This window comes from Molothrus aeneus, chromosome 13 (genome assembly GCF_037042795.1).
Source record: "Molothrus aeneus isolate 106 chromosome 13, BPBGC_Maene_1.0, whole genome shotgun sequence".
Taxonomy (NCBI): domain Eukaryota; kingdom Metazoa; phylum Chordata; class Aves; order Passeriformes; family Icteridae; genus Molothrus; species Molothrus aeneus.
Window position 1 is genome coordinate 5,954,098 of NC_089658.1, and position 23,850 is coordinate 5,977,947.

The 23,850-nt window shown below is 39.4% G+C and overlaps 1 protein-coding gene across 1 annotated transcript in view; it reads left to right on the forward strand.

Moving 5' to 3' along the window:
• The first annotated feature begins 8,177 nt into the window (after positions 1 to 8,177).
• THSD4 (thrombospondin type 1 domain containing 4) overlaps positions 8,178 to 23,850 on the forward strand; it is a 212,098-nt gene continuing 196,425 nt past the window's right edge. Inside the window, exons 1-2 of the mRNA XM_066558881.1 lie at positions 8,178 to 8,287; positions 12,145 to 12,214. Coding sequence (XP_066414978.1) covers positions 8,259 to 8,287; positions 12,145 to 12,214 — 99 coding nt within the window. The 5' untranslated portion in view covers positions 8,178 to 8,258. The remainder of the gene's footprint in view (positions 8,288 to 12,144; positions 12,215 to 23,850) is intronic.

A 23,850-nucleotide genomic window follows, 5' to 3' on the forward strand; every position in this document is an offset into this window, starting at 1 on the left:
GAGAAGAGTGTAGGAAAAGTTAATTTTCTTTGACATATTTACAGGTAAAGAAATTAGTATGACTAATAGAGGCTCTAAGAAATTTCCATTATTCTCAGTTCTGAAATGCAGTTAGATGCTTGGCAATATCAATATCATTAAGCCTTCTACTAAATAAATAGATTTACAGACTGCCATTTCATTTATAATCCTTCTCTCAGTTATTTCCATCCAGGGCATTCTAGCTACCAGTCACAGCAGACAGTTTTACCTGAGTTTCCACAAAATGGAGTGGGTCTCAAACCAGTACCTGAACCAAACCTAAAGCACCTCTCCACCTACTTACATTTGGTAGAAAAGTAATTAGAACAGGAACTTGTTGAAAACAAATTTGTGCTGTTACTGCTCATTTTGTAGGCAGGACTCTCAGTCTTCAATCACAGCAATGTTCACACAGATTTGTTTCTCTTGCTTGTCACAACAATGAGGAATTCATCTATTTTGTATCAATGGTTATAGAGATTTCAGGTATTTCTACCTGATTTTTTGGGCTGGTCAGTGTTATTTTTTCCATATCTTTCTACATCAGTAATCAGATGAGTGTTGATTGGGATTATAGAATGCTTAAGAAAGGTTGTTTAATGAAAAGGATTTTTAACTTGTAATCTCCCCTTCCTCTTACATATTCAGCCCCTTCTGCATTCTTGATTTAGAAGATTCAGATTGTAGCAAGAAAGGTTTTTACAAGGAAAGGAAAATTTATTCAACTACATGGAATGTGTTTTGTTAGAAGAGGTAATGATTTCTATTACATAGAGCTGTGATGGCTTTCATGGTTTTCAAGTGCTGAAACTGCTTGAACCTTTCAGTTCTCTGGGGTGGTTAAGTGTGGAACAGGGAGTTCTTAATGGTTATGTATGGAGTGAGTGTTAGTGGATCTGTGGGCAAAGGGAATATTCAGCCACATTTACACAGCACAGGTGGAATATCCCAGTTGAGCACTGAGGAAGGTCTTTCATATGGGAACAGAACTCGGTCTCTGCACATCTCTGCACACTTGTCTTATAGAAGGTCTTTCCAGTTTGTTCTGCACTAGTTATCCAGAACAGCTCTGACAAGAGCTGAAATTCCTTAAACCAGTGAATGGTGACAAGCTGGTATCAAGATTACTACAGTACCTCTTTAGACAGAGAAGGGAAGGTAGAAAACCAACCACCATGTGGTTGCTAAGCACAGTTTTGAAACTAATTCAGGGATTTGGCCAAAACTGCACAGTCTACCACTCTGAAATCTTGAAATGCACTTAAGGTAGGTTTGCAGTTGTTTCCACACAGTTGCATCCCAAAAATCTCTTTGGCAATTTGGAGGGTGATATGATCTCAACTTTGTGATTAATTTTATGTTTTGCATAATTGTCCTTTGCCTGGAAGCTGCACATGAGAACTTTACATGCAGTAAGCTTTTGTGAGAATTATCTAACACTTTCAAAAGGTAAAAAAGGGGATAAAATCAGACTAATAAAGAAATTTTAGTGCAGCCTGAATCTTGAGAAAGTATCATTCCTCTGGGTTATTATTTCAAAGAACAACCAATTCAGTTTTTCTGACACTTGGTTTTGTGTTTTCTGGACTCTTTTTAAAGTTTAGTAAGTCTGAACTCCACATAAACTACTTTTTCAGAGTTTGGTGATTGTAAATAATGTCAGAATTATGAATCAATTTAACACTGCTATTCCAGTGTGTTTTCTTTACAATTGAATTGGTTTTGAATTTTATACCACAGCAATATACTTTAATTGATGATCAGGCCTATGGTCTTAAATCCATATTTAAGCCAACTATTGAGTTTAAGAAGACTTTAGTAAATTTCAGACCAGGCTCATTATTGCAATCCTTCCAGTTTTATGATATTTTTATTACTAGTGCACATTCAGCAAATATCTAATCAGTGGTATGAGCAAAGACCAAAAATAATTAAAAGAAGTCCTACTACTCAAATTTGACTGCAACTCATGACCTTTAAGCATGCACTTTCCTGCTTCTCCCCTCAACTTACAAGATTATTGTCACAACCCTTGTTTGATCTTAAATTATGAATTCTTCATGAAAGATGGAAGAAAATTGTTGATCATATATATTCTTCATGAAAGATGGAAGCAAATTGTTTGAATCGTGGCACCCTCCAGAATAATTATATTTTTAAAAGCAGAAGTTGGATTTTGTGAACGGATATTTTGGGAAATTGTGTGTACGGTTACTGTTGGATTCTGCCACCTTTGCCTGCTAGATTTTCAGTGAACAATTAAATATTACAGGGTCAGATGCCAAATGGTTGGGTTACACACTTCTTCCACTGAAATCCGGCCAAATGAGCTGAATTTATTCTCTGAGAAGCGAAATATTTGCTGAATTAGAGCTCTAGAAACATGACCAAAATTCCTGGGTACCCAGGGCGGCTCTGGCCTCTCCGATACTGTTCTATTGTGGGTTTGGGTGCCCCGTGCAGCAGCCCGGGGTGTTTGTCGGGCGCCCGGTGCAGCATTGCGCTGTGTGTCGGGTGCCCGGTGCAGCATTGCGCTGTGTGTCGGGTGCCCGGTGCAGCATTGCGGTGTGTGTCGGGTGCCCCGTGCAGCATTGCGGTGTGTGTTGGGTGCCCCGTGCAGCATTGCGGTGTGTGTTGGGTGCCCCGTGCAGCAGCCCGGGGTGTGTGTTGGGTGCCCGGTGCAGCATTGCGGTGTGTGTCGGGTGCCCGGTGCAGCATTGCGGTGTGTGTTGGGTGCCCCGTGCAGCATTGCGCTGTGTGTTGGGTGCCCCGTGCAGCATTGCTGTCCCGGGAGAGCGGCGCTCCCGCTGTCCGGGCGGGCGGTGCCGCGGGCGGGGCGCGCCCCGGGCCGGGGGTGACTCAGCGAGCCCCGAGCCAGGGCTCCAGCACGGCAGCTCCGGGTATGATGCTGTTGGTGGAGCATTCTTACTGTGCTCCCTGCGTGTGAGATTTCAGGCAAAGCAATTGTGAAAAATGCGGATTTTATGATTGGTTTTTCGCAATTATTAAAATGAATATTCTATGTGTTGTGTTAGAAAGTAATGCTGTATTAATTCTCTTAAGTAGTGTGTTAAATATAGTTTTAGTTTATAACATATAGCAGCCACAGGACACCTCAATCTATCAGAAAAAGAGAATTTATTGCCCCATTATCAGGGGAAAAGAACTTCTTCCTGCCTCTCTCAGGCGGGACGATGCCATTAGGATTAAGAAGTTGACACTGATCAGACAGAATTCTGTATTTGAATGGAATTTATGCATCATGTATGAAGTGTATGAATATGCAACAGGCTGTTGTTTTTAAGGGTTAATCCTCTGTTAACGTGGGTCCTTTTTTGGGCTTGTGCTGCCCAGAAAAAGGTACCTGGACGTCTGTAACTCTTTGTTTCTGTTGTCTCTTATTGTCCTAATTCAAATTGTCCAAATTATTATTACTCTAACTGTATTACTATTTTTATAACCATTTTATTACTATGAAAGTTTTAAAATTTTTAAAACAAGTGATTGGCATTTTTCACACAATGAAAACTGTATCTTGATCAAGCTTACACTGGAGACAGGCACTGAGCTTTCTTGGACTGCAGGAGTTCTGGGCACACCCAGAAGGAGAACCTGAAAGTTCTCAAAGCATTTCAAATTAAAGAGAAAGCTACCTGCAGGGTTAGGTGGAGCAACTTGCCATTTTTGTTTAAATAAAATGTTTTCTCCATGTAAGTATCAGAACTTTTCATCAGATCTAATGCTAGATTTCTCTTTTATGCAGCTTTCAGAGACAAGTGTATGTTTTAATGTAGTTAATGAATATTTGAAGAGATTAAAACTCTGGTGGTAGGTGTCAACAGCTGCAGTTCAAGCTGTTGGATGTATGCACAAATTATGTAGCTAGATAAACCTGGCAAACTGTGAGTGCTTTATCAAAGTCTTGTGAATGTAGTGAATTTTGGATGCAATCCAAAGGACTTGCACTGAACATGATTTAATAGATTTGAACAACTAAACCAACAGATACACTGTACTTTACAAATGTGCGAGGCGACAGATTCCAAGGCAGTCTTAAAGGGTGTGATACTCTAGATGTTCTTTATTTATGATTACCCCCTCACTACCCCCCAAAAACCAACCAAACAAGCAAAAACACCCTAAAAAACCAAAAACGAACAAGCAACAAAATGAGAACTTTTCCTATCAGTGAAAACATGACTTTGGAACAATGCTCTACTTTCATGCTTGCTTCAAGTTGGCATTGTCAGTACCTGGCAAATAAATAATCTGACCAAAAAAAAAAAAAACCAAAACATTGAAGGAAATTGAAGTTGGCTTCATATATATGAAAGGCACCACAGTAGAAGAGGCTAAAAGCTCAGAGCACTTCTGAACTTGGTTGAGTTACTGTCTGTTTCTGTAAGATGAATCTCACATTCTTGTTGTGAGTTAAAATAGAGGGGCTTGCATTGTTTTAGTAGGTCCTGTACAGAAGCACATGTTCAGGAATTTCTGTTAATAGATAGATGCAGATGTATGTGTTGTTGACAGGACTTACAAGAAGAACAGATTGATGCTAAAATGACACAGGAATTCATGGAAGTGAAATACCATCCACTCACAATACACAAAGGGCACAGTCACATGAAAAGCCACATGTGAGTAGTCCCATGATAATTAAGAGGTTAGGATAACATTGGCTTTCTGCAAAATTTCAAACCTCTGAGTAGGAAGACGTTTCTTGAAGTTAATTAGCGAAAGGATAACTCTTATCTTTGACTTCTCAGAAGAACTTTCTTCCTCTTTTCTTAACTTTCTGTATCTGTCGTGTCTGTCCAGATAATTCTGTGTATTGTGTCATTTAACTCCTTGAGAAATCTTTTTTGTCCTTATCAGCAAATTTCTGTGATTGCCAATGAGCTTATTAGATTAGGTTTCTTATTGACATTTTCAATCCCCACCCCTTTTTTAAATCTCCATTACAAATTAATATTTTTATTTCCTAATGTTGTGAGAAAGGGTCTGGGTGGATGTCAGTAAATATCAAGTTAAGGGATGGTTATGATGGGCTCGTTTCATTGCTTGGTAGCAATGCTGAGTAATTGCAATTGCTGAGCAATAGCTTGGTAATTGCTGCTGAGACAGCAGCAGCAGGTGGGAGGTGTTACAACCACTCACCTGCACTGTGAAAGGGGAGGAGACTTTAAGCAGGGTCCTTTAATCATTTCTGTGACCCATTGCGCATTTCATTATAGGGAATGAAACACTTCTCCCTGTCATTGTCACCCCTGGAGAGGTTTGTATTCTATTTCATCCTGTGAGGTAGTTGGTTGGTTTAGTTGATTGATTTTCTGGGAGGGTGTGTTTTTGTTGGTTTTTTTTCCTCCACCCAGTTTCATAGATCAATCTTGTTCTCATCCAGCTTGGAAGTGAAATAGGGAACACTGCTGAAAAGTCAAATGTTTTAATGCAGTGGAGAAAGCCTTGCTGACTCTGTGAAGTAGATGAGTGTGGGTTGTTCCAGTTAAGAAATTAATATATATTCTGCTTTATGCAGGGTTACTAAAGGTTTTTTTGCTAGAAAGGTCTATAGTGCTTTTCAGCCCCTTCTGGGAAGGCAATTTGACTTTTACAATGCAAGACTTATTGAACACAAGTACACTTCATCAGGCTTTTGAAAGTTTCCCTGCCAAATTCATGTTATTCAATCCCAGTGTTAACTGTGTAGCCATTTCAGGTATTCATTTTGCCCTGGATCTTCTGGAGGGAAAATGATTGTCACGTTTGCACATTTTCATATCAAAGACACCACTGCCAAAATGACATGCCTTTCACTAGGCTGTAAGCACCTAGGCTCTTAAACAATCTGGAAAGCAAGCTCTTCAAGTCACTTAAATATTTAGCAGTTTTTACACTAAGTGCTACAAATGATATTTCAAAAGAAATGCATCTATGAGTTGTGGTGAGAGGTGTTTTGCAAGAGGCATTGAAATGCAGCTGAAAGTAGAGTTAGTAATGCAGCCTGCCATTGACAATGAAGATACAAATGAACTGAAAAAAATTGAAAACATATGCATGGACTTTAGGCACTCTTTTAAAGAACAGTCTCCAGAAACACTCTGGTCCTTCTCTTGTTACTTTGCCAAACTAGATCTATCATATTATCTTTCCTGTTTTTCAAACGAGGTGCAGTTTATAGAAGGGATTAGTGGAGTGTACATTGCTTTTTCAGTGTTTTTGTGTCCCGGAGCAGTGTTCTTTTGAGACTGTGTCACTCCATACAAGGTTTTTGGATGAAAAGATTATTGTGGAGTGAAAAATCTGGAAGAGTATATCTGAAAAAAGACCAAGATGATAAGAACTTTAAACCATGTTGGTTACAATGCACGTCACAGACGGATTCTCCATCTTCAATAAGTGATATAAACAACTATTGTACCTCAGTATGCTTGGTAATTAAGAGTCAGGTTGTAAGCAGAGAGACATTTATTTCCTTCTCAGTTCAGAATTAGTAAATCCTGTCTTAGGGGATCTGTGCTGGATGTATGGACTTGCCTAATGTTTAAAGGAATGCAGCTTTTACTGAATGTGCTAAAATCTCAAATGGTGTGAACTGTTGCAGGAGATCCAGACTAAAAATCTGTTCTCAGAAGTGCTTCCCATCTTATAACAAGCCAATTTTACAGTGTTAAGTAGGGAAAACTATGAAGAAGTTTGAGAAAACCTCTGATATCTACTGACAACTGTGAAACTGCAGGAGAGGATGAAGTTTAGCTCAGCCTTAGTGTTTTCTTCCTCAGGACTGACTCAAACCTGTTACATACAGAACTTTTGTTGTGATACTTTCCCAAGTACTCAACTTTTAATGCCTTCCATTAAGAAACTAAACAATCAAATCATTAATCAATTGTGGAATTCTCTTTTGAAGATGTTACAAGTATTTTGGGATTTCCTAATCCAAATTTGTTGTTGTTTGATTTTTAGGAGAAGGTAGGGAGTATTTAACCTGTCCAGCTGCAAACAATCTGCATTTTCCTAGCAGCAGGATCTGTACTTTGTCTAACTGCACATTTCTTCTGTTCTTGCCAGTCCTGTCCCATTCTAGGCAGTTTTCAATTATCTGGCTGTCTGACAGAAATTGAGAGCTCTTTATCTGTGAACAGCAGCGTTCTCTTGTTTCTCTTCACTCCACTGCATTTCAGCATGTAACCACTTGTAAAGGGAAAGATACAGACAGTGGTTGACTAAGGTTTGAAATGTATGATTTATGTTCTAATAGTGTTTTATTTCCTCTTTCCCTCCCTCCTTGCCACTTTCCCACCAGCCCTTCTGATTTATGCTGTATTTCCTTACTGCAAGGATCTCCTTCCAGCCTGAAAATTCGGGTGCATTTTAGATGCCCAATATATGATTTCAAATTTAGTAAAATAAGAACTTCCCAGATGTCTGAACATTTGAGATTATTTACAAACAAATGGAAGTGTGTTTGGGTAATCCTCCCAAGGGCTGGGAGGGTTTCTGTGTTTTCACAGTAGTGGTGATGCACTGATAGTACTTAGAAATAAGGATCAGTTAAATTTCCATTCAGAATGCTGTTTAACTCCAGATTTCCTCCTTCACTGTGGGTAAGGCATTTCACTTCATTGTGGGTAGGTTTTCCATCTCTAGTAGAGGAAACAACGCTGCTCTTCAGGTTTTTTCTGCAAACTGTATAAGCACTCACAGAGTCATCCTTGCATTGCTCACCAAATGCAGAGTGTATTAATAATATTAGGTACATTAGAAGTTATAAACCCAGGTTAATTTCTATGAATTTTATTAACACAAGACTTTAAATAAGATTGTTTGCTTTATTGTTATACAAGTAACATACCAGGAATGCAAATTCAAAAGGCAAGTAAGTCTGACATCAGATTTGCTTTCTTGGGAATCAAACCAAGATTTTGCATCCCACAGTATTTCTGCAGAGCACTTTGGTAATACTGAAATCCTGTTGCAAAAAATGGTGTGTGTACAGTTTATTTCTGTAACATACACTGGATATTCAGTTTGAATTGCTATAGAGTCCCAAGAATTGAAGTAGAGATGGCTAATGTAGTTGTGTCTGCAGATTTATAGATATCCTGGGAAATACTGAATAAGCAGTGTTAATTGTTTTTCTCCTTTCTTTTTGTAGGATTTGTGTGTGATTGTCATTGTGCTGTACCACAGTGAAGAGGAATTTTTCACTTCAAGATACCTTGCATTAAAAGATCATGGTAGACAGTTTAATAGTTTCTTTGAGGTAAGTGATGCAATAAAACATTTAAAATCTTATTTAATATGCTCTTAACACACTGCAGTAAATTTCCATTTGGTGGTCTCTTGCTCTGCTGTTAGAGGTGTCTGTATTGTAGGAGGGTAAATAGAAATCTTGTCCCAAGACCAAATACTCAAGTATATGCATACCAGACATAGCATTCTTTGGTGATAGTGAGAAAAGAAAGTTCTCAGTGCTAGTTCATGCTTAGAGCATCTGTTGGTGTGTGCCAAGGTGATGGTCTGTATGACTGGAAAGTTCCTGTGCTTTTTGATGAGGCAGTACAGTTACAGTCACTGGGCTTAAATTGCTGATTTGCATGTTTTAGTACCTGTGCTGCAATTCATTCATGGATTTGTCTTATGCATTCCTGAAACAGTTTGCCAGTGGGCAAACATAGGAAAGACCTTTCAAAGAGCTTTGCTAACAAAGGAAACATTCAGCTGTTCCTAAGCTGGTCTGTCCGGTTCTGCCCTGTCCTTGGGCGAGCAGATTCAGAGCACACAGGCAGCCCTGGTGCCACACAAACACAGGCTGCCCTCCTGCAGGGAATGACAGCTGAGTGCTCTGTCTTTGGGAGGGAGTTACTGTGACACCTCTGCTCCAACCTTGCTTCTCCTGACTTTGAGACATCGATATTTGAATTGCAATTCTGGCACCCTCTTAATATGCCAGGGCAGATTTTCCATCAAAACGGATCTGTCACACATTACTGACACTACCAGTGTTATCTTTTCACTGAAAGGTGACCTGCAAAGCTCCTCCCAGGCTGTCCCAGACTTGGGCTGTTCAGCAGACTTGGGAGGAAGTTGGGAATTTGAGACAAGAGCCACATTGCACCAGTCAGTACTGATCACCTGTGTGTGGACAATCCACACTTGGCCAGAATATTCCTCCATGAAATGCAGCTACTGAGGGACAGCAACATGTGAGAGATCTGCTTTGGTACCCTTTAGCTTCATTCATGCAGAGCTAACACTCACTGCACTGAGTAGGAAGAACCCTGAGAGGTGTTCCTAAATGAGGTGTTAAATTGCAAAATTTTTCATGCTACTCCTACAATAGACCTAATTTTGCTTTGTGCTTGTGCCTCTCAGTCTTCCCCAGTTGTTTATGTTCATGCTTGTATTTAAGCTTCTCTTTTATGTTTTTATATTATTGGCAATTGGTGTTGCCTGTAAAAGAAAGTGAGAGAATTTAAAGTCTGACTTTGCTTCGAACTGGTTGCTTGGCTCCAAAGAGAGCCTCAACTGTGAGAGCAGGGGCTGTGCCAGCAAGGTTCTGCACCAGAGGCCAGAGTTCTACAGCCACCCATCAGCTGCAATTGGTACCTCACCTGGTCAGGTATACTTGAAAAGTTTTCCCTTATTTTGAGAAGCACTTGTTCTTTTTGGCTTTTCTGCATTGTGAGGATACCTGAACCAAACCCACTGAAATTGGAGAAGCCTTTTTTTGTAGCTTGGGAGGCTTAAAGTTAGTCATGCATGACAAATAAAAGAGCCTAGTCCAGAGAACTTAGCCAAAGCAAGCTGCTGAGGGAAATAACATTAAAAAAATTAAATTGCCACACACTGATTTGAAGCTGGGGCGCTTACCTCAAGATAGCTAAAGTATTCCTGGCAGATTTCCTGTGTGTTTGAAATCATAGCTTGATACCATTGTTTCTGACAGGTCCATTTGCAGATACAGAAGCAAATTTAAAATCTGTATTGTCCTTGAGCCTCATAGATACAGATGGTGATTGCAGTGCAACCTCCTTAAAGAATGGTCAGGAAAAGCCTGGCACAGAGTAATCACACATATACTAAAAGTTTGCTGTTTAGAACTGAGAACTTTAATCTGGTAAGTAATTTGCTTTGAAGATTACAGTTCTCATTCAGCTCAGAACTCACAACCTTGTGCATGATTTCAGAAGAATTTACACATGGAAATCTGTAGACTGTCAGACCGATCAGAAAAATCCTGTCCTGTTGAGGATGAAAGCATTCATTTCCTTATGGGAAGTCTGAACTTTCTTTCACATGCTCTGAGGGATTATAGGGAGCAGAAGGCATAAGGGAGCAGGGGTGGGTAGGAAGACTCTGAGATGAGGTTAAATATAAATTGCAGAGGATGGAGGCTGGGCCTATCAGCCACTGCACTCCACCTACTTAGATGCTTGTCATTCTTCATTGACAAGAGTTGGGAGATCACTTAAACACTTAGAAAAGAGATAGGCAGGTGAGCTGAAGACAGACTTGATGATGTAATTTTGCAGTTTGGAGGTCTGGGTTCTATTCCTGCCTTTGATTTCAGGTGTGATTTGCAAATCAGTTTATTTATTTGTGCCTTTGGCTTCCATGTACCACTGTGTGATTGGGCTCTGCTCTGAACTGAATGTTTTGACTCCTGCTGTGATTTCTTCATTTCTTACACTGGCTTTGATTTCAGACACCTCCTATGTATTTTGTTTTATCACAAATGATAGCTTTGTGAAATACCAGACTTCCTTCTAACATGCTTTTTAAAGGGCTTCCTTTTTTCTCCCCTAAATTGACATGGCAGTAAAGAAGTAATGACTTTTTCTGGCCTTTCACTGGTTTATTGCTTTGATGGAGGGGGGCATAGATGGTGAGGGGATGATAGGCCATGTGCAATCAGTACTTACTTAATGGTTCCTTTTGCAGTATATTAGCAAGAACAAACACAGAAAACACAAGATAAACTTTCTCCCTAGCAGAAGAATATTTGTATTGGTGGTAATTAAATGCTTAGTTTTAAAAAAAACCCTTTCTCTTTAGGAGGTCTGTCTCAGAAAATACCTTGTTTGAAGGGCTACTGGGTAGGGAGCAAAGGAGGGAGCTGTGAGTAGGAAATGCAGCTGGATTTTGTCTGGTCCATTAGTTTGCAGATGTATTTTGTATCCAAATCCATCCCTTTTACTTCTGCATTGAAATTCAGCAAATCACTAGCAGGTTTCCCCCTTATAGTGGGTCTGAAACATACTCTTGGTAGTCTGAAAAGTCAAGCTTCTGGTAAAATAAAGATACCTTGATCCCATTTGCCATACCTGTCCATGTTTTCTGGTGAAGGGGCTTGTTAGAAGGAGACAAACCAGTTTCTGTTGCAAATTTTAGCAAACAAAAGACTGAGCTAACTGTGCCTAAGTTGTAACAGGCTCCTAGGAGTCACTAAAGTGGTGAGGCTTGACAGAAGAGTTTGTTTGGGCTTGGTTCCCATTATGACTCCTTTCAGACTGAAGATGTGGGGACTGGGGTGATGCTTGGCTGCTTATCCTCAGTCTCTGGTGGGCTGTGTTCTCTACTTTCCATCCTCTGTGCCCATTAGGTTATTTAATTTTCACAAGTGTTAGGCAGCTGGGGAGGAACCTATTTTCTGTTTCCTGTGTGCTGAAGGTGGAGTGTTCATCTGTGAAATGAGGAGCCAGAGCTAGAAGCAGATGTGGTACACAGCTGGGTGAATTCTTACTTAGCACTTTAGAAAACTTGCAAAGCATATGTCAGTTGCACACTGAATGCTGAGGTGTTAAAATATGCACTGCCAGGAATTTTTAAATTTAAACACGAAGTTATATGAAATACTATCAATGGATTCTATTTGGTTCAGTTTTGGTTTATAGCTGGGCAAATCTATGTATGAACCAGGTTCATACATTCAGGGATGAGCCTGTTGTGAACAGAATCTTATATGAACATTTCATACAGTTCAGTGAGTCTGCTTTGGTTAGCAATGATATTCAAGTGTTTAAATATCTTCTTGCAGTGTGAAGCCCTGTAAGGTTGTAGATGTGTGGTTTTTATTAGTGGTAATTATCTGTTCTGTTTCACTGTTTGCCTTTTCAGACTTCTCAGTTCCCTAGCAGTGCTGGGATTTCAGCTTGTCATCCCACAGCCTTCAATTGAACACAGAAAGGTAAGCATTAGAAACATTCAGACTTTGTGTACTGAAAAGTAAATGTGAAAACATTAGAATAAGAAGTGTAAAGCAATGCAATCTGAATCATGTTCTGGGAATAAATGGCTTCTGTTTGTGCATATGGGGTGTTTTTGGTTTCTTTTTTAATAATTATATACATGGTTGAAAGAGGCTCATCATGGTTACTTAGCTGAGTAGTTGTATGGAGTATTATAGGTCACAAATAGTTACTAAAGCTTTGGAGCATTTTCATCATGCAAGACATGGAAAAAGAGAGCAGACATGGAGTGCAGAGAACCACCCAGCTGCTCACAGGCAGCTCTTTCTCTTGCAGAGATAGAAATGTCTGAAACAGAAGCTGGACCCAAAGCACTCTGTTGCTATTCACATTGCTAGAGATTGGAGCTGGAAACTGCTGGAATTTCCTGTTGTGCTCTTATGGATGGTTCACTCATTCTAGACATTGGCATCTCTAGGAAGGCTTGCAGCCTGCACACTTTCCATCCTGCTCAGCATTAGGGAGATCTTGGCTGGAGTCCTTGGGTTTTCGCACTGCTTTTCAGGAAAGTAGTGAACAGTTTGGAGAGAAACAGAAAGCAGCAGGGATTATCCTTAAGAGATTTTAAAATCTTACCTCTGAAGGAAATTTGAACAAATTCATATTGTTTATTCTGAAGATTGGAAGACTGATGCTGGAGGAAGATATAACCTTCAAATACTTTTGAGTACTAAAAAGAAAGGGGGGTATAGATAGTGAGGTTTTTTCTGTTTGGTGGAGCAGATTTAATCTGAGGCGAAGGAAACAGGTTTGACACTAGAAAACACTTGTCATGGTAAGGATATAAAGAAGATTATATTGATGGAATAATATTTAGAATTTCCATGATGTAAGTCTCTGTGAATGTGTTGGACAAATGTTGATCTGGAACAATGTGCAGGTGTTGCTGATTCTGCCACAGGCCTGAGGCAAGACCCCTTGAATGCTGTTCTGTTTCTTTACACTCTCACCACATTCACTTCATATCAATGTTGTTCTCATATCTTAATAGGTATCTCATATCTATTGGTATTAAAACAAAACCAGTTAATCATTGAAGGTATCAAATAACCTGTTTTAAAACAAGTTTGCTTTTTACTATAGATTTTTAAATAATAATCCAAGATGTGTATTTTTTTGAAAACTATTCTGTTAAAAGGAGATGAAAGGCAAGTTTGCAGGGTTTACCTTTTTTATGTGCATGTGCCACTGTCTTTAGGGTAAAAGGTTATTTGGACAGTAGCCTCACAGGTATGGACTGGAAACCTGAAGCTGTCTGATTGTCAGAGTTCCAGAAGAACCCAGAAGTCCTGTTAACTCCTTGTGCAGCCTGTTTGTAAGACAAGTTAAATGAGGTCAGTAACATGGGGTGTGAAACTGGCCCACTCCAGTCTGCTGCCAGCTGTCCAAGGGCTCTGTTCTAAACTGCAGGACAATTTAGTATTTTTGCCTATCTTACATCTCTTCTCTTTTGTTGTGCAGTTGAGATGGTCCCAGCTGCTGCTCTGGTTTCAGCACTCTGTCTGATTAGACATTCTTTTGTAACACTGACAGTGGAGAGATGCTTCAGTCCAGCTTCCAAATGGCCTTAGGGGGAATAAATCTACTAACTAAAATGGAGTAACTCAGAGAAACAATTGCTTCATTCTGGGAAGCCCCGGAATTAATTTAGATAAAATCAGATTCTTTGTTTTCAATTGAATGAGAAATGCCACGGGTCTGGAGTGTGTTCCATCCTAGTTAAAGGGACTTAAGGGCATGGTAACCACCTTGGAGATGTCCCTTTTACTGAGAACAAGGCACAAGTTTCCTAGTGACAATCTCGCACGGGCCCCAAGGCTGGCTGTCATTCTCAGCTCTTACCCTAAAGGAGAGGATTCTATTCATGCCAAACTGTGTTTAGGCTGGAACTTTGTATTTATTACACTTTTCACAAACCTTCTGCCCTACCTATAAGCTCCATGCAAGAGGGGCTGTTAGTAACTCTGAAGGCCAAGTCAGACATGGGTTTCTCAGTGTGAGTTCTCAGCTTTGTTGCTCTGGAGGTTCTTTCTATTCTTTTCCTGCAGTAACCCCAACATATATTTGCTGACATCCCCTTGTATTTCTGGGTGGATGTCTCTGCTGTTTGGCAGGGTTCTTTCTGTGTGAGAGGGAGTTGGTTGTGCAGAAAGAAAGAAAGGGAGAAGAAGAAGATGAGGGATTTGATGAAGAATTTTAACAAATAGTGAATAATGGAAGTGGTGTTTGCTGACTTTCATATACACACTCAAAGGGTACAGTATGGGGAATCAAATAACTAGAGCTGAAGTCTGATGAAACATTAGACCATACCCCAGTTCTTACTGTGTGTTTATTTTGCATTAAGCTAAACATGATTTAGCAGGTTGCCTCCTCAGATGCACACACAAAAATCAGTTTCTGGCATAACAGCATGAGACTGATAGCTAGAAGAATGAGCCAAATTACTTCCATAGCACGGAATTGCACATATTGGAATTAAGACTTGGGGAAATGACAAAACCAAATGGGAAAGTTGTGGGAGAAGGTTTGATTGGGCAATGTTTTCTGCTTTTAGACTTTATTATTTCTGAGTAAAAGTCTTGGAAGCTTGTCAGACATATAAAGTCAGAATTGACCAATACAGACTTCCTAGTTCCAGAAATACATGGCTACCTGAGTTTTATAGAGATGTAGCTTTTGAGCTTCTTTATGTTAATCAACACTCTCTCTGCTGTCAGAAGTGCACAAAAACTGAAAACAAAACCCAACTTTATATGTTCCTACATCTGAGTTTAGGTCACTACTCTGTTACTCCTATCTCTAAATTGCACAGGTTTGTACAGTAATGTAAATACATTAAATGTGGTATGTTCATTAGATAGAAATAAAAATTCTTCTTTTTTTTTAAAGACTTTTATGGTTTTTTTGCTGAAGACAGGAGTTGCGGTGTTGGCTGGAAGTCTCTTGGAGCTTTTTCTAATAATCTAACTTATTTATTCCTCATGCATAGTATTTAATTTCTAATATCAAGTGCACTCTGTAAGGCCAAAATATTCATCAATAACAGGATAAAACAGGGAAACCTTATGTGAAACAAAATAATTGCCACTTGCCTTTTAAAATCATCCAAGGTCTCTGCAGCTGGGTAAAATGAAATCTTTCTTATTATTTGAACAATTTACTTGCCTTATCCTCAGTACTGGACATATGAACAGCCCTGCTGCTGCTCATGATGCTGTCAAATTCTCTGTTCTCTTTCCCTATACTTATTTTATTGAAATTTAACCTTATCTGAGAAGTGTCATACTGTGGTGAACTGAAGGTTAAACTATAAACAGTCTTTCTCCTAGACAACCATTGAAGTCTGTATTCCCATTTTTCCAGAAGTCACTCCTGGGTGGATTTTTGACTACTCATATGTTTCTGTGTTAGGAAAGTAAGCTGTAGTTATAATTATGCCTTATTCATTTTAGCAAAACTGGTAATGGAAATAATAGCAAAGTCTGTCCAAATAAAATTTCTGACATGAATATTGCTTTAGTTTAACATGTTGCTTCTGTTATGGCACTAAATATGAGTGTTGAAGCAACAGAAATGGCTCTAAATTTATGCATATCTTCTTGTCACTCAGTTGTAGATGAGTATTGAGTTCAGTGTCTTAACAAACTGATTTTTATTGTATGGAAGCAGTGTCAAGATTTATTTTTACGAGTTTTTCATTGGGCAGTACAATACTGTTAAAGAATTTTGAGCTTCTTTGGGCTCAGTGTAATTTCTTTCTGCTGGCTCAAAATTAAAGAAGAAATAAACTTGATGTTATCTCTGTCAGACACACAATGTTTCTATGAAAAGCAACTATTTATCAAGTGAATGTGACTATACTCCTCACGGAATTCTGAGATTAATGTGCTTTGGGATGTGTGTTGGGGTTTGTTGGCTTCAGGTTTTTTGGTGGTTTTTTCCCCTCTCTCTTGTGTTGGATTCAAATACCTTTGTGGAGGGGTCATCAAGAGCTAAAGAACAGCATCCAGGATCAGAAGCAAGAGCTGAGGGAAAAGAGTGGAACAGGGGGAAGGAAAAGGTGGCCAAGATCTCTTGTTTGGTCATGGTGAGCAGTTTGAGCAGTTCAGTTTCTTGGACACGCTGTAAGAGAGGGCAATGTGAAGCATGGAGCAAGTCTGCTCTGTCCTTCCTTGGAGCAAACTGGAGTAAGACAGAGTAGTTGATATCTAAGGACTAAAGCCCAACAGCTGTCAGGAGCACCCTGGGACCTGCACCACAGCTGGCCACCACCTTGCCTTTAAATAAGCTCCAAAGCAGAGGCTTGGGAGGGAGGGCTGTGCTCTTCCCTGCAGCCCAGGCAGGGTGAAGCTCTGCCCCACGGTCAGCAGTGACCCAAGTGTGGATCTTGTCAGGATTTGCTGAGCTGGAGCTCAGCTCGTGCTGACAGAGCCCCAGCAAAGGCACTGGGCTCTGTCTGTCTGGGCTGTGCAACTGAGCTCCATTGCACTGCAGAGGCTGAGTCACTGTGCATTTGCACAGCTGCTCTTCCTTTGCAACAAACACTTACAGGTGTCACCTCTTCTTTTCTGGTGATGTTTTTGTTTATAGGATAACTGCTGTCCATTATTTGTGTTTTCATCCACATCACTCGTGTGAAACACTTCCAAGGGAGTCCATATTTCTCTGGCAGTTTTTCACTGGTCAGTATATCTGCTTGCCTTTAACTGTACAGATATATATCTGCCCCTTTCAGAACCTTTGGTAAAATAGTCTTTTCACTAATGATGTTGCCATTCTAATTGCAGTAATCCTTAGGAGATGTGATTTAAACCACAAGAAGACTTTTCCTTTAAAATTAGCCTGTTAGTACAACAGAATATTTAGAACAACAGCTGAAAGAATTTTCTTACTATCTCTGTGTTGTTACTAATTCCCTGTCCTTGATGTTGTGGATTAAAGTGGTTAGGAAATAAAATTCATCTTTGTTTTGAGAAAGGAGACAGGATAAGGATACATAATTTTATGTGAATATGCTCTTTGAAAAATCAAGGCAAATATTTCTGTTGTTTTTAACCTGCTTTATCATGGACCTCTGAACTTCTATTTTTATATTTAAATTTAAAAATACTGACTTCTTTAAGCTCAGAGAAAGAGTTCTGTGTTTTTTTGGAAGAAAATATGAAAATATCACAGTTCAAATTAGATTCCAGTGCAGCTAAGCTTCATGACAACAGAGTCATAGATAAGTTTTTCACCTTCTTTCAGAGCAGTTCTGCAAGCTAGTTCTGTCCAAGCTTTGGGTAAGAGTGGTGATAAACATGAGAAGCTTTTTGTATTCACAGATGAGTTCTTCTGTTAGGGAATGTTGCTTTCTATTTTGTGACAGGTTGTCCTCTCTGCTTCTGGAGTGATGGGTGGATGACTCACCAAGAGATCTGGAGAGGTGTTACAGCACTTACAGAATAAATAAAATGTGTATTTCTACCACATGTGGATCCCAAAGAATTTTCCTAAGTGTAGAAATAAATAGAATGGCAACAACTTGTCACAGCTGTAGATGACTGACCTGGAGGAGGCTAAGGGTAGTATAAGCTCAGTGACCTAGGCCACAAATGGTGAGGGAACACTTTCAAAAATAAAGAAACCTAATTTGTGATAAAGTGAGGCCCTGATTGCTACCATCTTTACCTTACTGTAAATGAGAAGCAATCCTACCATGAATAAGGAATGGTTGTATGGAAGTGGTAGAAGTGAGGTCAGGACTCAGCTGTCTGTTACTTGAAAGCACTTAATGGTCTCACAGAAGAGTGGAAAGAAATCTTTCCTTTAAACACTAATCTCCCAGAGTGCAATGGAGGTGGTCTTGGTGTGAAAATATTAGCCCAACTTGGGGGAAGCTTCAAGCTTTGTTGGCACAAAAACTATCCTGAACCTTTTTCAGAGCTGTTTACTTTCTAGACTATTCAAATAATGTTAAGGTTTCTTCAGATGTGGTCCGAGTTGGTTGAAGGGGCAGTTAAGCTGTCCAGACATTGTAACTCCCTTCAGTGATTTGTGAATACAAAGGTCTTCTATTTCCAGGCTTTTCAGCCTTTAATCTTCACAGGCACAGATGTTCAGACAGAGATTTTATACAAAGGACGGAAACCCAAATCGTTTAAGCTGGTAATATTTACACTTGCCACGTACTGTAAAGTACAAATGGTTTACTACTTCTCTGATTAAAGGCTTCCAAAATGCACTGAAGGATTAAAATGGCTGAGCACACGAAGCAGGCAGACATGTACACATTGTGTCATGATGTTTTGGTTGGCCTCTGCTCCATTTTTCTGCTAACCTTGAGAGAAGTTATCTGCAAGTTTGGGGGGGGGGGGGGGGGCTTGGTAAATTGTTTTTTATCAAACCACCAATGTCCCACGTTTTTTATAAGAGGGATACAAAATGCAGTTATTGCAAATGAACATATATAACGTGGACTGTAAACATATATTACATGGACTTGCTGCTGGGAAATTGTCATAGCTATATAGGTATGGACTTTATTGGAAATCAGCTGCACTAATGCTGGAAGAAGATTCCCTTAAAATGTTTAGATTGGTGACAGAATTAAAGGATGTGTTTACAACACTGGCAGGGAAACACAATCATGTTACACTTGAACAGGTTCTAAAACAAAACTAACATTTCCTCAGCCCATGCACAATTTGGCATGCTCTGCCCTGAGCAGCAATTCAGGTCTCATTTCTGGGAGTCTGACTGGTTTTGGTTTTATACTCTTGAAATTTTAAGAAGGCAAAGTCCAGCTCTTACTTTGTGGCTTGATCATTGATCAATTATATTCATGGAAGGTGAGTGTTCATCTCATCCCAAGAATGACCTATGCATTTCAAATCTGTACATTATTTTACTGCTGTTTTGAATCCTCAGTCACTCTGAGCCTGGCTGTGGTAAAAGCTGCATGCATACCCTTTGTGACAGGCTGTGCCTTAGTGAATCTTTGATTAGTCAGGACTGTAAGATAAAGAAAGTGCAACCCTGGAGCCATGGAATCAATAAGAAGTCCTGTTTTCCAAGTGCTTTGATACTCCTTTACTGACAATGGGGGCAGTTTGGTGTCATAGTGTGGGTTATCCTGTGTGGGGTAGTGGGAAGAACGACCATGGAAGAGGCAGTGAATAAACACCTAAAGCTCGAAGGGTTTTGGGGAATATTAACGGAACTTACAGGAGCTCTTTGCTCTGGGAAGCACAGGACAAAGAGGGTAGAAGCAGCTGAAAGCAAGACATGCTGGCTTCTGTTAATTCCCCTTTGCATCCAGTGTATGAATATGGATTAACTCTGTGAATACCACTGGTAGCATTTTAATGAGCAGGTGATAAAATGTTCTTCTGGATACAATTTCTTTGCCTTTGGGTGAAAGTAATACCATAAAGCTTTGAGAAATATATATTTATGCCTGATATATCCCTTTCAGATGGATATTTAGGAATATGATGTAGTTAACTTGTTCACGAGTCCATTTCCATTCTGGGCATTTACCCAGAAAAAAGAATTACTGGATAATATGTTACAAATTAAATCTATGAAATCTAATAACACTCTTGTATCTAAACTGAAATGGTAAGAAATACCAGGAATGTCTGACTTGGTTTAGATATTTCCAGGTTCAAAGCTTGCCATTGTCTTGTATATGTTTTCAGTTTTGAATTTGGATTGCTATAGCATGCTTAATACCTACAGAATACTTAGTAACACTGGCTAAAGCTACAACAGCTTAATTATGTAGCTGGCTAAAAGGTATATACTGTCACCAAGCATTATAATCATTATTACTGTGAAATTCCATCATTAATTCATATTTGGAGTATGGTATGCAGCACTGCACACCCGTGCAAGAATGTAGGAGTGGAAAAGGTGCTGAGAATGAGGAATTCCTTACAAAAAGAAACTGAACAGATTAGGACTGCTGAATTTCAGAAAGAGATCCTGGATTGTGCTAGCAATTGCAAATTAGACATCATAGCCTGGTGAAAGAGAATGCAGAATGATCATTCTTCATTTCTCACTAAGAAAAATCTGGGAGACATAGTGAAATGGTCAGGCTGCATGGATGACCAGAGCACAGAGAAGCACTTTTCCAATGTAAATGTACAATCTTTTGGAAGGTAAGATTAAAAATATGCTAAAAATGTATTAATTGTATTCATGGAGAAGAAGTCCAGTAATGGTTATGAAAAACAATGGCAATATGATGTTTAGCTGAAGGAGGCCCTTAAATTACTGATTAGCTGTAAGAGAAGGTCCCTGGATATCTCAGAATATGTCCTGGTTCTTACACTGTTTCCTAAAGTTTTGCTTCTTCCCCCCCCCCTGCTTTTCTGAATTTTTATTTAAGCTATAGTTTAACAGGATGAAGTGTCCTACAGTACTTAAAATTAGGGTTTGTCAGATCAGTACAGTGTTGTCTGCCATTGTCTTCCTGCACAAGAAGTTACATTTTAAGTAGTTGTGGCTTTCAGTTCAAGTGATGTTTCCTCTTCAGGGACATTGTTGCATAGCACAGTTTCAACAACTGCTGCTGAGATCCTGAGATGTGGATCTTATTTCTAAATTCTGACAGAGGCACTACTAGAAATTGGCATTGAATTTCTATACCTTGTGTATTCCTACTTTCTGCTGAATTTTTGACTCAGGATCAGAGTAATTGGTGAATTATATGAATTAAACATAAACTATTTTTCTATTTAAAGTGTCATCTATGTCAGCCTGCTGGTAGTATTTTTAATTCCATATGATTTTAGGAAAAAAACCCCCAACAAACTCTTTTAGAATAAAACCCATATGCAGTGCAGCTCCTGTGTACAAAAGGGACAAAATACAAGAAAACTGGGGAAGGACAACAGAAAGGGATGCAGGGTTCTGGTGAGTAAAGGAAGGGGTGACCCTGAAAGTACCCTTCTGAAAATCCAGCCTCAATTCCATTTGCCACTCACTGGTCAAAAGGAGGCAGGCTGGAAGAGATTTGGTGTGTAACAGTCATTATGAAGAAAATGTCTCTTTTAAGGAACTTGATAGCTGATTAATAGGAGTTGTAGAAATTGCAAGCACTTGCGTACCTGAAAACTTGTCTTACTTTCTTTACATTGTTTATTGTACAGCTGCATGGAGTGAACAGTGTTGTGTCCACTTCCAAGCCCTGGCTTAAAAAGATTGAAAAATGTGTAGGAAAGAAAGAAAAGGGGGAATTAAAGGGGAAGCAAAATATTTGGTTGTGATTAGCTTGCAGTAAATAAAAATCTTGGTAATGCACTTATAGTTGGAATGAGTCTAGGTCACCTAGAGAAGGAATCACTCATGAACTATGGGAAAGTAGATTAAATGGGTTGGTTGATCTCTCTCTATCAATGGGCTATGTGATTCTCTTAAAGAATTTACTCTCATTACTTAATTTGGCAAGAAAAGTTCAGTTTGCATTTCACTTATTCCCCGGTGCAGGCTCAGACTCTTCCTTTCAGAAAGTGTGCTTTTAATGGTGAGTTGTTAAAACAAGAGGAGGGACCTAATGTCAGGGATCTCTGAGTATGTGGTGTGTCTGAGAGGTTCTGAAATACTTCAGCTGAATCCTGTAATTTCAGCTGTAATTTCTTGGCTATATCACAGAGCTGTGACCGAATTTTTTCTTGGCTACTAAGTTACCTGGAAATCACAGGATCAAAGGAGGGGAACTGGCCTGTGAGTGCTGTAATTCAGCTCCTCTGCCCTGGGGAAGGGTCAGTAACACCTCGTTTTCCTGGTTGAGCTTTAGGATTGGTTTCAGTGCTGCTGGGATCTCTTCAGGCAATTTGTTCCTGGGCTTTGTTTGCCTTCTCTCTAAGTAGTTTTCCTCCTTTAATTGGGATCACCTTTGATTAAATTTAAATCTGAATGGTTATTCATGTGTTGGCTATAAACAAGAACAGTTTGCTGCAAAGAGAAAAGTAACAGATCTTTGTATTTATTTATGTAAACTGTTTGGAAGTGTCTTTATTATCCAATCTGTTTCTCCTTCCCTAAACTAAGCAGCTTCAGTTTATTCAGTCTTTCATAGTAGAACTCACTGAGTAGATTATGCCATCAATCACATCTCTCCTCTGATGATCCATCTGTAGCCCTTATCTTACTCAAAGTAAAATATCAGTGAGAAAAGTAATAAAAGTTCATAACCTGATTTACAACTGAAAATTCCCATCTCAAAATATTATTTTAGACCTAGATAGAATTGATGAATTTTTCTATCAGTATGACATTATCATGTTACTTTAAACAATTTTTTTATAATGTTATTTTTTAAGTTTTATTTTATGTTCTTCCTTAACTAGCTGGATTAGACCTTCTTGTGCTGTGTCTACAACTCTTTCACTATGAAGATTAGGGGGTGTGAAATTACTTTACATTGCCTTCAGTCATATGAGGCATCATTTTATCTGAACCAATTCTTGCTGCAATGAATTTTGGCAGCTGGAAGGTTCTGTCTGTAGCAGGTTGACACTTTTCACTCTTTAGTTTCTATTTTTGCAAATGGTACATTTTTTATGTTAGTGAGAACTTGAATTGCTTGCAGATTATAGTTTTTAGTTGTTGTCTGCATGAGTGTCTTTGGCATTAAAAAAACCAGGTGTACTGAACCGTTGTAAAAATGATTAAGTAGTCCAAACAAGTCCAAACACATCTGATAACAAAGGACTATTAGTTTTACAGTAAGAAAATTTTACTGCAGACTGAGTTTAGACCAGAAGAGTGTCTCTGTGCGTAGTCATTACCATTTAATATCTGAGGTAGAGCACATTAATGCATAGTGTAAGTATGGGCAGTGAATATTCACTGGAGAAATCACAAACTGAAGAATAGCTTGTTTAGCTGGTCAAAGTGTGAACCAGCGGTTCTGTTATTGGATATGGAAGCAAATGTAGCAGCCAGAAGGACCTTGCTGCATGTTCTAAGTTTGACATTATGTGGTATTAGGTTGTACAGGCTATTGGATTTTAAAGGCTCATGCCAAATGGAGTATGCACAGGAAAAAAGACATTAAATACAGAGACATCTGCTCCTGTTTTCAAATGACATGGGAGAAATGGGTAACATATCACACTAATGCAGATGCTTTTTATTAATCACAAGTTATAATTAAATGCAGTTTTTTCTGTGGTTGGTGATGAAAGTGTGAGAGCAGCCTCAGAGGAGGGAAATGTTTCAGATGATGCAGACCACAAGTGACTATTACCCAGCAGCAGCAGCAGCACAAACCCTGTGCTGGCTTGCTTGTTGCATTGTAATGCTGTGTTCAAGGCATGTCTGCAAAGCAGCCTGGCCTGTCTGCAGGCAGCTGATGAGGAGGGTGTGCTCCCTGACACTCTGGGGCACAGCTCAGTCACCACAGCATGGGGCTTGTGATGAGAGACCCAGTGTGCAGATGTGCTGCTATACAGTCATGTTTGAGGCAAAATTATTAATGGAACTTATGGGTTTAGGTTCTTATGCTGTGAGGGGGGAGAAGTGACACAGACAAGGCTGGCTTTCCAAAGCTCACTTGGAGGTAGCTGCACTAGAATAG